General features: G+C 33.9%; 2 protein-coding genes across 2 annotated transcripts; one reads left to right on the forward strand and one right to left on the reverse strand.

The window, feature by feature from the left end:
* Positions 1-11,578: 11,578 nt before the first annotated feature.
* On the reverse strand, positions 11,579-13,033 carry LOC130621340 (uncharacterized protein K02A2.6-like). Its single transcript, XM_057436634.1, has 2 exons — positions 12,857-13,033; positions 11,579-12,775 (listed from the first exon to the last, which is right to left on the reverse strand). The coding sequence occupies exons 1-2, from the start codon at positions 13,031-13,033 to the stop codon at positions 11,579-11,581; spliced, it is 1,374 nt and encodes a 457-aa protein (XP_057292617.1).
* A 2,016-nt stretch (positions 13,034-15,049) lies between these two features.
* LOC130621341 (putative nuclease HARBI1) lies at positions 15,050-15,586 on the forward strand. Its single transcript, XM_057436635.1, has one exon. It carries the CDS (start codon positions 15,050-15,052, stop codon positions 15,584-15,586), a length of 537 nt encoding a protein of 178 aa, XP_057292618.1.
* The last annotated feature ends 214 nt before the right edge of the window (positions 15,587-15,800 follow it).

Below are 15,800 nucleotides of genomic sequence, written 5' to 3' on the forward strand. Positions count from 1 at the left end.
CAACTCACGAAATAAAACGAAGCGTCGTCGTCTTAATGACATCTTCTACTATAATAAATATCACATAGACCTTCTTCACCAGGTATCAATGAAACAATACACAAACCACTTGGCAGGTAGAATTATGAAGATGGTGGCTTCGTTTAGCTATCACACAGAGCTGGAATACTTGTTTTTGTATTATTGATTAATCATATCATTAACTCTAAAAAAGTAAAAGCAATCGTTTTTAAACTTGTTTTGATAAATTATTCAACAGACGAGAAAAAGAGAATATATACGCATATACGCATATCCGGGGGTGAGATATAAACAAAAGAAGCAAATAATAAAGATTTGAGGGATTCCAAATTGAAAACAATGGGTTCATATAGGCTTTTGAAAAAGCTGTTTTTGTTCCCAAGTTCTCTGGGCTGACAGGGCTATAACTTCTGATTGAAACATCGTAATCTGCCGAAATTTTATATAATTCGTTCACTAGCTTTTTGTCTTGGCCTTATAATAATTTATTAAGAAAATGGGTGTCATTACAAATTTTTTATAACCTATACAAAACACAAACCTGTATTTTGCAAACTACATAAACTTTAAACTAAGCTATATTAAGAGCGGAAACAGCTTTTTCAAAATTTTCATTGTTTTCAAAGCCATTTCATTAAAAGTATTTTCCAAAATCAACTTTTTGACAAAAATGTGGTATTTTAAAGGAATAAATTGTTGGGAGAAAAAATTTTGTGAATCGAAATTTTGAGATTTTTTATATTTCGCGAAATGGTGAAGTATATGGTATACTTACAGGAAACATTGCTTTGTGTAAGGTATGGTTATCCAATGACAACATTGTGTAGGTATATCCATATAACAAAACCTTTTAATTCGAAACAGCACTTTCAATTTGACAATTTCAACAGTTTCAATTTGAAAACCAGCAACATTTATTTCAAAGTGGATTTCAGTTTTAAGTTTTGTTATCCAATTCTTTGAGATACGTGAGTTAAAAGTCTATTGCCATTTCGAAGTGAATGTTATTATTATTTCAATTGTCTATTAGATTTGTATATCGTTGGAGAATTTCTACAAACTAATCTAATAACATTCAAATACATATACTAAAAAGTAATTTAATATAAGGAGCATCCACAAAGTATATACGCAAAAAAAAGCCCCCCCCCATAGTACGCAGAAAATAATAGAAGTGATGTTATTCAAACAATAGATGTACGCATTTATCAGATCCCCTCCCCACTTAGATGCGTACGTACTAAATGGATGGTCCCACAGTGCAACTCCCTCTCAATAACCCAAATACTCCTTCAGAGTTCTAGTTATCGAGTGTTTTATAAACGAATAATACATAATTATTGTAAAAACAATTAGAAGGCTTATTACTTACTTTAAATTAGAAAGAGAATAAACATTACAATGAACTATACAGTATCACAAAATAAAATCAACATTAGCATTATTTTTATCAATGCCATGCATATCTCTACACATATAAAGTAAGTAGCCTCTCATTGTAGGTGGTGGTAAAACAAAAAAGTGCTTTGAAATCAATGTCTCAAAAAGTGTTGAGCAGACACTCACTCTTATTTCCACAATCACATCATATTATTTATTTATTTCGAATCCTTACTTGACTACTTTAGGACGTCATCACTGTGGAGAAAAGACTTTTCAGAGCATTTCACTTTTCAGAGCATTTCCAAAAAGGCGAGGCCATCTTGTGGACTGAAAATGCTCTGAAAAGCCTCTTCTTTGCAGTGACGACCGCCCGTTATTTTAAGCCCTATATAATTGTCAGTGCAAAACCTAAACTCAAAACCACCATCCCACAACACCCTCCCCCAGAATCTTGTAAATTTATTTATTTCTAAGACAAATTGTAATGGCCTCATGGTCAGTAAAGAACAAACTTTTTACACTCACATAAACAAGAAACTGTTCTAATAACGATTTTTTTATGTATACATGATCTAGTATCGACCCCCCTAAATGCGTTGGTTCTGAAACAACCTGTTCATAACCATTAAGCGTTTGTTCTAGCAGTGCATTTGGTTTTAGATTAAAATCACCAACAACAATATCAATGTTCATAGACACAGAAAGGTAGCCTAGAGTTTCTAAAAATTGTCCAACTAGCATATCTTTTTTTTTGTACAATAACAATATTTTAATTTTCAATGGAAGATTATGGCTATTTAAAACTTCTAAAACAGAAAAACCATTAATTTTGAAATGATCTAGTAATTCAATTTTGTTTTTGTAATACATTGCTAAGCTAGAAAATCTGTGTTCATTATCATTATTACACGTCAATTTAAAACCATCAATCATGATATCTGTTAAATTTTCAGTATTTGTCAGTTGCGTTTCAGTGCAGAGAATAATATCACTAGATGAAAGTGTTTTATCACAAGATAAATCTTTGCAATGCTTACGCAATGATCTTACATTACAAACAACTAAAGACAATATGCTATGCTCGGATTCCTTTGCCACCAAATCTGTTGTAAAACTTAAACTTTGATTTTCTCTTAAATACTGATATTCTTTTTTAGCTTTGTCGTCAACATTGATGGCACTGGACTTGAACACCCCTATTAAGTGGAGCCCTTGAAAAGACGTTACACGGCTGAGAGCTACATACATCTGTCCATTATTGAATGATCTCTGTTTCAGCAAATTAAAACTAATGACAACCTCTTGTAAACTTAGGCCTTGAACTTTGTATACAGTACAAGCCCATGATAACATTAAAGGAAATTGGGTACGTTTAATGACCGGAGAGGAAAGTTTTTTATCGTTTGTTCTTATTTCGGTAGTCACTCGATCAATTGGTACGGCATTTAATTGTTGTGCAAGTCTGTCTGAACGTATTTTATTTGTTCCAACATTTAGATTGTCAAATTCAACATAAATGGTTTTAATTGAATCATTTTGCGCTACAACATGGACTATTGTACCAATTTGACCATTTATTAGCTTATCAGGAATGTCAATATTAGATGTCAACATTGCCTTAGCACCTATCTTTAAAGATAACTGGAAAGCTAATCCACCAGTTCTTGATTGGCTTAAGTTTTGAATTCTTTCATAAACATGAGAAGGGACTTCTTTCGGAACTTGATCAATGGCATCTATTGTTATCAAAGCGCTGTTTAAACTATTTAACAATCTTGCATTATGAACTCTAGCTGGCTCATTTTCTGCATAAATATGCAATGCATTTATTGGGTAGTGTTTACTATTTTCAGCAATGAATCGTGAACGGATGAGATGTTCATCCTGTGAAGATAGAGTTCCTAGCCTAACATTATTTAGTAGGTCAATTAGAACAGTATCACCCCGTTGTCTCATAACTTCAGTCAATTCACACATCTGAAAGTTTCGCCATAGTGGATAAATGTTATACAATTCATCGCTGAATTCTGCATAAATTGGTTTTTGCATTACGGGGGGTAATTGATGCAAATCACCCACTAAAATTATTGTTAAGCCAGCAAATGGTTTTGAAAAATCAGAAACACATCCAAATATTTCTATTAACCTTTGATGCACATACAACAGTAACTTATTGGATACCATAGATATTTCATCAATAATGATACCTTTAACATCTGATAGCTCTTGCCTTAATTTACATCTCTTTTTATCTGGAAGCTTGTGAAGGGTTAACCCACGAGACTCTACAGAAATTCCTAAAGCTGAATGTATTGTGGTTCCATTGATATTCACCGCTGCAACACCTGTCGGTGCAAGCAAAAGCAAATTTGGTTTTTCAATGCATGAAGACATATAACATAAAGTTTTTGAAACTGATGCACTTATAGTCTTGATCAAATGGGATTTGCCTGTTCCTGCACCACCTGTAACAAATAAATGCAAAGGAGGATTTTCTGTAACTTCTTCAGCTGATAAATTTTTAACATCCCTTCGGGCCCATCTATTAATTACGTCAAAAAGAAAACGTTGTTTTTCGTTTAAACTACGTATTAATTCATTAATACTATCATCTGACATTAAACTAATCTGTGTTGATGTGTGCCCTGCATTCGAAGAAGCTGCAGCATTTAAACCTTGAGCTTGTTCACCTTGCTATTCATTATCCCTAACTACATTTTCCTCAACATTGTCATTCTCTTGTTGCGCAAATTGATCAGTTCGAGGTGAAAAATCAGCATTCATTAAAACATTATTTACCATATCACCCCATGGTTCAAATCTAGCCTTGTTCTCATTAACAATGCTCAGAACCTCAGGATCATTAAGTTTAACAACGCTTTATTAACTGGATTAGGAGTATGATAACGGACAACACGCTTTTTATTTCTCCGTTTCAATTTTTCTTTGGAAGACATCAGAGGAACAGACTTAGGTAAACGCAATAAGGGATTACAAATTTCATCATCATCTAAAAGAACCTCTGGTTGATAATCATTTACTATGTCAAGCTTTTTACTTGTGTCCAGCACATAATACGCAAGAAATTCAGCAAAACATAAATTGTCAATCATATAATATTGCCCACGCTTAAATGTAACCTTGGGTCGATCCATGTATCGATCTAAACTATTGCGCTTAAAAACATATGTACTATCTGGAGGCAATTCTTCTAATTCTTCTTCAGATTTACAAACTCTGTATCTTTTATCGGGCAAATTTGTATTAGCAAACACAATTCCTGGGAAACATTTACGTAACCATAACTCTGGCAATACCTGATAAACAGCTTCCTGTAATGAACATTGGCGGTGTGATAAAAATGCTAAGGCTAATTTTCTCATACGATCTGGCAAGTTTAAATTTTCAGACTCTTCAGCTGCCTTTTTCATTGCAAGAGATGACTTATTTTCCGATTTAGAGAAATAAGAACACATATATGACACTGCTTTATAATAATTGAACACAGGCTGCAAGCCCAAATTGGCTTTCCAAGGTAAAAGTCCTGCTGCAAAGTAATTATTTACAAAACATGAATTTGGTGGTCGATGATAGTATATTTCAAAGTCTTGATTTGGAGATATTGCTAAAACCCTATAATAGTCAACTTCTGATATGTGAAGTTTCAATAAAATCTCTGGTATGGACTTGCAGCTGTCGCTCAAGTAGTTAGGCTTACTAGGGTCTAAGTTTTCATCGATAAATAAATTGACTTTCTTTAATACTTTAGTTCTTTCTGAATAAACTCAATTTTTCAGAATCAGACATATTCTCTGGTAATGGACTGGCTATAACTGTTCGATCAGTGAAGAAACGTCCATAATTAAAACGACATGGAATGTTCTTGTATTTGCGACAAGAATTTGAATGAGAGTGGATTTGATATTGAGAGACAAGGTTGTGTAATTCAGGCTCAATTAATGGATCAGGGAGGTCTGCGCGTATTGTATTATCAACAAAAGATGTGTAACTGTCTGTGGTTTCGTTTGTAAGAGTTGGTGAATCTAACAACCAAAGAAAAGCATGGATGTGGGGTGAACCTCTAAACTGAAATTCGACTTTAATAGCATAATTAGCTACTTGGCCAATAGGACTACTCTTATGAAGCAAAATTTCTCTAAAGAAATTCTCTACTCTGTATTGAAAGTGCCTTGCAGTTAAAACTGGGTTTTGATTAAGAATACTACAACGTCTAAAATAATCCAATTCGTTACTGCTAACATCAATGTTATTCAATTTTCCTATTATCACTACCAGTTCATCCCATCTCAAATCTGCACATGACAGAGTAAGGAAGTATGATGGCAATCCTAACTGTTTAACCATTGCTAAAACATCGTAAAGAAAATGTTTCCAATAAGCAGGTGTTCCTTTAATAGAGTTCATAAATTGGTAACCTTGACCTTCACAAATAAAAGAACGAACTGTTTCATGAAAATTAATTTGCAACTGCCCAGCCGTTATTGTGCCCTTTACCTTTTTCGTTGCAATATTTATTTGATTAAACAAATTTGACTGTTGCATTACATAATGAGCAAAAAATATATAATCAGCATTTGAAGAAAAGCGCTGGGAAAAATTTAACAAACGCTGGTTGAAATATTTTGTTGCTGTCAAGTACACTGGTCTAGCAACCTTATACCCAAATTTTCCAGTGGGAAATAAAAAGGGAAAGGCAAGCTCCTCACAGTATTGGTCAGAAAAAAAAAGATTGTGGTTGTTTATTCTCACCAGGAGCAATATCTAAAACCTCATCATCTGGATTTTGGAAATTTGGTATAACACACATTTCATCGCTACTTGCACAATTCATACTTAGGGGGTTTTCAGCTTCTAAATTGTCATCATCAATGTCAACTGTTACTGAAAATTCATTTGTGTCAACCACAGCATCTGTATCACATAAACTTAAAAATTCCTGGGTTATATTATCCATTCTTATCAGCACATCTGAGTAAAAGGAATTGAAATTTTTCAATTATTGTAGGGCTTCGTTTAAAAGCTCAGGACGTACACTTTGAAACACAACATGGCCTCGATAAGCCAATTTTCTCTTCAGTTTAACAAACAATACACCACTACTATCTATACCCTGAGGAAGACAGTTATTAACGGCTTCTACTTGAATAGGAACATTGCAAATAGCACCTTTTATCTTTTGTTGTTGACCTTTAGGCATAACAGCTATTTTTTTAAATAATATTCTTTTTGAAATCAGAATTTGCTCAAGTCTGTTTAAACATTGAATTTCATTAGGAAGATCAACAATATTTAACTTATTCCAAACAGCCTGCGGGGGTATCTCAGCTTTTTTTAAATACTTATCGCAAGTTATGCAAATGTAAGCATGAGAATCAAAGCATAGAACATCTGTAAACACATAGTATAAACTTACTTCATAATTGTTTTTGCTAAATAATTTTACAGTTTTCTTGTAAAGGCTCCTATTACAAACTATGCAGACATAGTAGGGGCCATTCTGAATAGCTTTCTGGAAATTTAAAATGCAATCATTTATTGTTTTAGCACTTTTTTGTTTGCGCTTAGCATCAGCATTTTTATATGTATTTGCTTTCTCCTTATTGGAAACAGTTGCCTTTCATTTTCTAGATTGCTCCCTGTTGTGTTCTGTTGCTTGCTGTTTTTTAGCTTTTTGCTTATTCTCCTCAGTTGCATGCTGCTTTTTAGCTTTCTCCTTGTTGACATCAGTTGCATGTCTTATTTTACATTTTTCCTTGTTGGCTTCCGTTGCCATGCGTAAACGACTCTTTTCTTTATTGACTTTGTTAGAATATAGTCGAGAAAGACTTACTTCTTCATCCGAATCAATACTTATGTATTGTAATTCATATGGCTCATCAACTGTCGTTAGATCAATGTAGGTTGTATGAAGGTATATTTCTAAATCTCTCTTTCTTTAGAATTTCATTAAAGAAGAAAAACCATCAGGTGTTGGCTGACCGCAGTTATTTCTGCTATGAGAATCAAACAAGTAGACACAGTTCTTTTTAGGGAGTATCGCAACACAAATAAATTTCACGAAAAAAAGTAACCCGTCTCCAATTGAGTTATTCAAATTTGACAAAAAGCGCGGAATAGAATAGCTACTTAAAAGACCATATTCTTTATCTAAATAAGTAATTGTAACATTAGATCCAAATATAGGCACACTGTTTGGTAGATCAGGTACCGTAAGGTATGTGTTTTTATTGAGAGATTTCTTTAGTTTATTTGCTTCTGTAATGATAAAATCAATATCATTAACATTCCAATTACCTGGGGACTTTACTCTAGTTGAAAAAGAAACTGCATACAAGCTACAACATGCACACTGTTTTCCAGCACTTTCGCCGAACATAGAATGGGATTGATTAAACGATCCATGAGTAATTTTCAGGAGAGACATCTTACATTTCAATCCAATTCACACCACATGTACCTCTAGCACAGTAGCAGTTTTTTATATATAATATAACATATATATTAATTATAATAATTGTACTTTTATGGTGCAACAAAGCTGCACTAGCTTTTATGGTGCGACAAAGTTGCATTAGCTTTTTATGGTGCGACAAAGCTGCACTAGCTTTTTATGGTACAACAAAGCTGCACTAGTTTTTATGGTGCAACAAAGCTGCACTAGCTTTTATGGTGCCACAAAGCTGCACTAGCTAAAGAAAAGAACAACAAGCACTGAGTAAATTACTGCTGATTATTCGACGATATATTGTGAGGGAAAATTTTAAAACTAAAAAATCTGTAATTTGACTTGGTCAATCTGACTTCGTCGTGTAGTTCTTTGAGAAATCATGGTCTATTCGATGAAAATAAATTCTGTAAAATAGACGCATTCAAATATAGCTCAGCGTCTGTCCATGGTTTCCGCATAGCAAATTTCGTGAGTCACTTACACTGTGTTCTAAACTCCCAAAACTGCGAAGAGCGTAGTCGCACAGAAGCTTGGATTTGAAACACGGATCTCCACTTCGCTACAACCGTGAATTATATTTCTTTCATAGCTACATTTTTTATAAGTTTTATTTAAATCACCCACTCACAATACTGGAGGTAAAATAGAAAATGGACTTAATAATAATTAATCTCATGCAACATTTTGTTCCCAAATGAACCTTACATATCATTTTAAAAAATGAGTAACCGTTTTAGATACTCTTCTTCATTTTTAATGCTGGAAGATCGAAAATGATGAAGCTTTAATCCACTGTCAGAAGATATAACGTCCTCATTTTGCAGAAATATTCAGAAATAAATTGAAGATATGTCTGGTGATCTCTTGATTTTTGGTCATCCATGTAAATGGTATGAAAGTTCCTAAAGCAAATCATAAATTAATAACATCTATTTGTCAAGGACTAAAAATGAATAGAAACTATTCATGAATTTTAGTGCCCAAAGAAATAACTTGTTAAAAAAAGCAAACAGAATTTAAATTTAAATTATGATACACTTTTTATGTAGGAAACAATTAAGACATGGTATGATCAAGCTTCTATATTTGATAATACAAATTTTAATCGACTTTCTTTTTTTTTGTAAGAACAATGAGGCTGAGAATTGCGAAAAAGTAAGAACAAAATAAGAAAAAATGGCAAGGCTGAAATTTTACTGATTTCTCTTTTTTCCTGAAAAACAACAAACATGAAAATATTTCGAGGCAGAATTTTTCACATAATCAATTGTTGCAATTTTGCAAAACTTTTACTTAGTTTTATGTGGCTAAAAAAGTAATGCACTGAAAAATAAAAATATAAGAACAAAATAAGAACAATTTCAGGCTGAACAAGTAAAAAAAATTAAAAACATTTCAGGCTGAAGCCAAATTTTCTGGTTCCTATAACAAAAAAAGGTATACTAACCCTTCAAAGTACTAAAGGTTAGTCTGTACAATTCTGCAAATTTCTTTTCCTGCTTTTGACATTCATCCTTATAGTCAATGACCTTTGACATTGCTTGTATCCTTATAATTATGTTACTTGTAATGTTGTCTGCATGATAGTTTGAGGTTAATTTTGTTGCAGTCTTCACAGGGTTAAAGGTTAACATTGCCCAATTTGTCACAGTTAGCTAGCTTTCACGGGGATCTGCTGAATTTTTTGCTTCTTTATTATTAAAAGATGCACCAATAATTTTTAATAATTCTTTCTTCTTTGAAACATGTTGCAGAACCTCATTTTAAATATTTTAGATGTAATTAAATACATCATGTAGTGGCTCATTATTCAAATTCTCGTAGTTTTGTAAATTGAGTGATGACAATGAAGCATTATGATGTTCAAATATAAGAGCAGGTGGCCTTTGTATTCCAAGCATCTCTGTCTGCAGAATTGCCAAAAGATCTTTTGTTGGTGCATCACATGAAAATTGCAACCCTCTTTGGTGAAGTAATGTTATAAGTTGGTCTTTTTTCAAATTCTTGTGCATTTTTACTTTTCCATGATCTAGTGCTGCTTGTGCATAGGTGGTAATTTTTATAAATTTTGTCTTACAAACACAGATGAGGAAGCTTAAAGGAATGTACTAAACTGCTTGCACACTCTGCATGTACTCCACACGAATTACAGAGATTATCTTGTTTTTAGTGACAATGCTTAGATGGACATGATATTTGAGATTTATCCATTATTTTTATAATATTGTCATAAAACCGTTAATGCAATATAAAAGTTTCATCATATTTTACCCACCTTTCCACCAGGGTTCTAGTTTTAAACTGCTCGTCTAAACCTTCAACGGTTGAGTTTGTAGTGTCCTACAATATAATTAAATATAGACATATCCCACGTAGAAAGATATAGGAACGAGATTGGGCGGTATAGTGTGCGAAAGGTGCATTTTGTGTTTTTATAAAATGGGCTATTTCTACAAATAACCCTGCTTCGTTCGCTTTATTCTTTAACTTTAGTTGTTTTATGGGAACAAAACCCAAATGCTCCTTCAATGTGCTATTTTTTTGACAACCCAGACATTTTTCAAACTGGTGTGGAGCTTTTTTCTCCACAGACATGTGTTTCCAATTTTCCATAGAGAAACATTCCACCAATTTTTGTTTTATACTGCTGTAGGTCTTCGCCATTCCACGAAGGCTGTCAACTATCTTAGAAAAACACCTTGACCAAAATTATATATATATTTATATATGATAAGAACAAACTATATAAAAACATATGGCTTCGAGGGTCCAAAACTTAAGAACATTTAAGGCTTTGTCAATACCAAGACATACTGAAACGCTTGTTTAAATTTCAAAAATAACGAAATGAGAGGAAAATTAAAAACATATTTAAGAACACTTTCAGGCTTTATAAATTAAAAAGGTTGAGGACATTTGAATTTTTCCTTTAAGTTTAGAAACGTGTATGGTATTTTTTATCGTCACGACTAATTTAAACCTACCTTATTCCCAGTCTCATTTATCTTAGGGTCGTTGTGTCCAAATAATTCCAGAAAAAAATAAAACTAATGGGAACGAGGTCGAAACTAGTACTATATATGTGTAAATATATAAAAACTTTACCTTTTATATGAATCATACGTAATATATTCACCACGTAAGGTCCATTGGTCCTTTAAAATAATTCGGGACTGCGTAATCGTGTTAATTGTGTGCGCTGTCGCGTTTATTGGTTGCCTTGCTACTTTGTCTCGTGCGCTTAGGTGTATTTACGCGATCCATGGAAACCGTATAAAAATTCAAAAACAATTTTTGCCTAAAAAACCCAGCGCGTTTGACGTTTAAAAAGGCTAAAAATGTTCTTTTGTTTAATTAATATTTTTTCATACAAAGCCATACACTGATGGACTGATTGGGATTGGGACAGGACGGCAATGTTTGTCAGCGGTGTTTGTTTTGCTTTGTGAGTGTAAGTATGGTGGTGACATTTGACGGTGTCGTACTGTGGTGACGTTTTGTTGTTCATTTTCGGTATTCCTGTGTTGATTTTACGACCTAAAAATAATGTTGAAGGTTTTTCGTTAGTTGCTGGATGAACGCAGTTTCTGTAATTCAGGAGCATTGATCGTAGGGTATCTTTCCAGTCGGTACCAGCGTCGAATGAGTGATTAATTTACTCAAGTTTGGCATAAAACGCTCAGCTTGCCCGTTGCTTCTGGGCCATTAAGGAATTGAACTGTTATGTACAATACCACGTGATTTAAAAAATAGGTCAATTTCATGACTGTCCCAAGGGGGTCCATTATTCGTTTTTATCATATCGGGATAACCAAAAATTGAAAAGAGATTATCAAGGCGAGTAGATACAATATTGAACGTCGTTGATTTCATAACTTCGACAATAGGGAACTTCGAAAATAAATCTGTAATTACTAGAATTTTCTCACCTGTCGGTAAATTACCATAAAAATCGGCTGCAATGTGTGACCATGTTGATGTTGGTAATTCGGTCATTTGTACAGGTGTTGGTTTGTTCTGTCTCCTTATCTTTTGACATGATGGGCATGATTGAATGAGATTTTCGATGTCTTTGTCCATGTTGTACCAATAAACTTTGCAACGTAGCAAACTTTTTAATTTTACTATACCAAGACATGAACGATGTGCTATTTCCATGCTTTTCTGCACTGATGATTTCGGAATAAATAAACGATCTCTACGTAATATAATACCATTAACTTCACAATATTCTTCTTTATAAACTTCATATTTTTGTAACGAGGACCAATTGTCGGATGTAAGTGCTTTACGTATTTCTTGAATTACGTCATCATTTTCTGAGGCTGTGGGTATTTCATTTAACGACATAGAGTGTGGTACGGAATTATTTGTAATAAAATTTGCATATTCATTTGTAATGTTTTCACCAGTTGGAGCATTTTTACGTATTCTACTATCAATAGCATAATTGCTAGCATCGACCCACAATGTTATCGGTTTACGGGGATCGAAAAAGGTTAAAACGGTATTAGAAGTTAGCTCAGATTTTAACATTTGAAATGCCTGTTCATGGCGATATGTCCATGTAAATTTTACATCTTTCTTTACCAATTCGCGAAGAGGGGTGGTTTTCTCGGAAAAGTTCTGAATAAAGCTCATGTAAGTACAGAGTCCTAAACATGATTTTAACTCACTTACGTTTGTTGGTGCATTTGCATTTGATAAGCACCGGACTTTTTCTGGGCCTATACCACTTGATGATAAAATAATACCAAAAAATGATATAGTACTTTTACCAATTAAGCATTTACTACCATTTACTTTAAACCCATGAACTTTCAAACGTTGAAACAATTTACTTAATAGTTCTTTGTGTTTATGGATGTTTTTCGAGTAGACTATGATGCCGTCGCTGATGCACTTGACTCCATGTAAATCACTGATTTTCGATTGCAAACATTGTTGAAATATATCGCCGGCATCATTAATTCAATATATTACACGATTGAACTTGTAAACACCTTCGTCGGTAATAAAACTTGTTAATTCACTTGATTGTTCATCTAACTCGATTTGAGTATACGCTAAACGCAAGTCTATTTTACTAAACACGTTTGAATCTCCGATTTCGTCGATAAGCGAATCAACTGTAGGAATTGGATATTTTTGTCGTACCATAGCTTATTGATCTCACGAGCGTCGAGATTCAAATATCACCATTTGATTTCGGTGTAACGAGAATATTACTTAACCATTCTTGAGGTGAATCGACTTTGCTTATTAAACCATCTTTTTCCATCGATTCGAGATTTTCTTTGATAGCTTTGTGAATTTGATACGGTTGACGTCGAAGTCGTTGTTGGATAGGACGGACATTTTCGTCGATTTTTAGTTTACATTTATAATTTAAAAATTTTCCTTTTCCATGACATAAACATTGGAATTTTTCGCAGATTTTTCGGTAATCGTTCGGTACATTTTGGAAGGCGTTGTCTTTAATTTTCTGATTGGCTGATACGTTGTTGACATTGTTAATTTTAATCATTGGCTGTTGAGTAGCCAAACAGATTACCAGCTGATTCTTTATCGATTACGTAAACAGGGGCGGTAACAATAGTGAATTCACTTTCTATTGTTGGATGAAAGAAACTAAGCATTTTCAGTGGTTTTCGTACACCATGTGGAAATATATTCTTTGTCGCACGTTTTAATTGAATAGGTTTACAGGTCTTTTGAATTCTATTGAAAGTATTTCTATCGATTATATTTATATCAGCGCCACTGTCGATAATAACATTTGTATTTATTCTTACGCTTCGATGCTTCTTCATAATTATGATTGACAGAAAATAAACAGCAAATGCTTGACCTAGGTCATCTTCAAAATTATCACTGTCGGTTTCTTCTTCGACTTTTCGAATACGTCGATTTTTACCATCATAATTGGTTGATTCATTTCTGCAAACTTTTGATAAATGATTCGATTTACCACAATTATAACATTTCTTACCAATAACATAACACGTCTTTTGATGATTCGGTGTAAAGTGTTCTCCACATTTATAACAATACTTGTTGCTATGATTACTACGATTTCGATCGTCGTGTCGTTTTTGCTGGGGTTTATAATGTTCGTCTTCAGTTGAACTTGACGACGACTTTGTAGTAGCAATTTCGGCTGCTTGTTTCTGCGATATTTCTAGATTCCGACTAATTTCTAATAGTTTTTTTAACGTAAGATTTTCTTCTTGAAGTAATTTCTTCTTTAAACTTTGTGATCAACATGTAAAAATAAAATGGTCGCGTATTTCGTTTTCGGATTGATCATTGAATGAGCATGTGTCTGCAAGAAACTTAAGCCTTGTTATGTACGACAAGCAAGACTCAATTACGACATAAAAAGTATCAGAGAAGAGGAGAGACAGTTTCTAGCATTTAGAAAACAATTTTTTACCAGCAAATTTTTACCACCAAAAAACTACGTGCTTTTTATATTAAAAATATTAAAAAAACACGAGGCTCAGATTTTGCTGACAAATAAGAACAGCCTAAATCTCAAATCATTGCTTCCAAAATTAAGAACAAACTGAGTCTAAGGGGCTGTTTATATGAGAGGCGGGACGGGACGATTGCCGGGACGGGACGTTTGCCGGGATGATTTTATTCCGCCTTTATATTACATTCCGCCTATATATTTATTAAGTGCGCCGGGACGATTTCACAACACAAGCGCCAAATTTAAATTTTTCTAAAGTATAATGGCGCGTCAAAACGAAAACAAAACAAAATTGCAAGCGAATAAACAGATTTTTTTAACATCATCAACATTGCTGTTGCAGCTCAATACATTGTTAATGATTTTAGCATTTCAATACACTCACTCTTTTAACTGCATCACTTTTGAGTGGAAGCAAAAGAAACTGTTGGATAAAAAAACAGAAAGCATTGAAAGAGCAAAGGAAAAACCGAATTCCTCGTTCAACATGGTTCAAACAAGGACGAGTGGAACAGTGGTGGTTGAACATGTTTTTTGATGTTCTTCCCGAGGAGGATTGGAAAAAGAACTTCAGAATGACAAAGGCTATGTTTACTGATTTAGTAGATCAAATACGCATATGGATTACTCCTGACAACACATCTCCAAATTATAATTAAGTTGCAGTAACGTTGTACTACTTAAAAGACACTTTGTCAATGACAGCAAACACTTTTGGCCTGCACATATCTACGGTGTCAAAAGTCATAAGAGATGTTTGTAACTGCATAACTTACAAGCTTGGGCCAAAATACATAGCCCTGCCAAAAACGAAAGAAGAGATGCTTGAAAAAGTAGGAGAATTTGAGGCCAAATTTAAATTGACGCAAGCTTTTGGCTGCATAGATGGCACCCACGTACAAATTTTACGACCTAGTGAACATTCACAAGATTATTTTTCTTACAAAATGTATTTTTCTCTTAACGTTCAGGCAGTATGCGATTTCCGTGGCTATTTCATGGATGTTGATTGTAGGTGGCCAGGCAGTGCACATGACGCGAAGGTGTTCGCCAACTCAAATATTGCTGCTAAACTTAAAGATGAGAAAATACCCATTACTTATGAGGACATCCTGCCAGGCCGAGCCAAAGTTCCAAACTATTTGATTGGTGACCCTGCATACCCCTTGACACCGTACTGTATGAAAGAGTACCATAGTTGTTCAACAAATGCTCAAGTGTTATTTAACAACTAGTCGTTAGCCCGTGGAAAAATCCACGGGTTCGCCCGTTCACCTTTAAATTTACTCGTGGCAACAAAGTGGATAAAAATATATTGCATTTAATATTCGTGTTTCCGTAGCACGATTTTTAACTCAGCGGGGGGTCCGCGCAGACACAGACAGACGGAATACGGCTATTATTAAAGAGATAGCCGGGAAACCCGGCGTCAAAACGCCGGGTTAAGCC

Source organism: Hydractinia symbiolongicarpus, chromosome 12 (assembly GCF_029227915.1).
Source record: "Hydractinia symbiolongicarpus strain clone_291-10 chromosome 12, HSymV2.1, whole genome shotgun sequence".
Classification (NCBI taxonomy): Eukaryota; Metazoa; Cnidaria; class Hydrozoa; order Anthoathecata; family Hydractiniidae; genus Hydractinia; species Hydractinia symbiolongicarpus.

What these genes read in the sequence shown, in the direction of transcription:
- LOC130621340 (XM_057436634.1), bottom strand. Translation starts at nt 13,033, where the DNA reads ATGGTACGACAAAAATATCCAATTCCTACAGTTGATTCGCTTATCGAC. An exon ending in GTGTTTACAAGTTCAATCGT is followed by an intron (nt 12,776 to 12,856) that starts GTAATATATTGA and finishes CATGGAGTCAAG; the next exon opens with TGCATCAGCGACGGCATCAT.
- LOC130621341 (XM_057436635.1), top strand. Translation starts at nt 15,050, where the DNA reads ATGACAGCAAACACTTTTGGCCTGCACATATCTACGGTGTCAAAAGTC.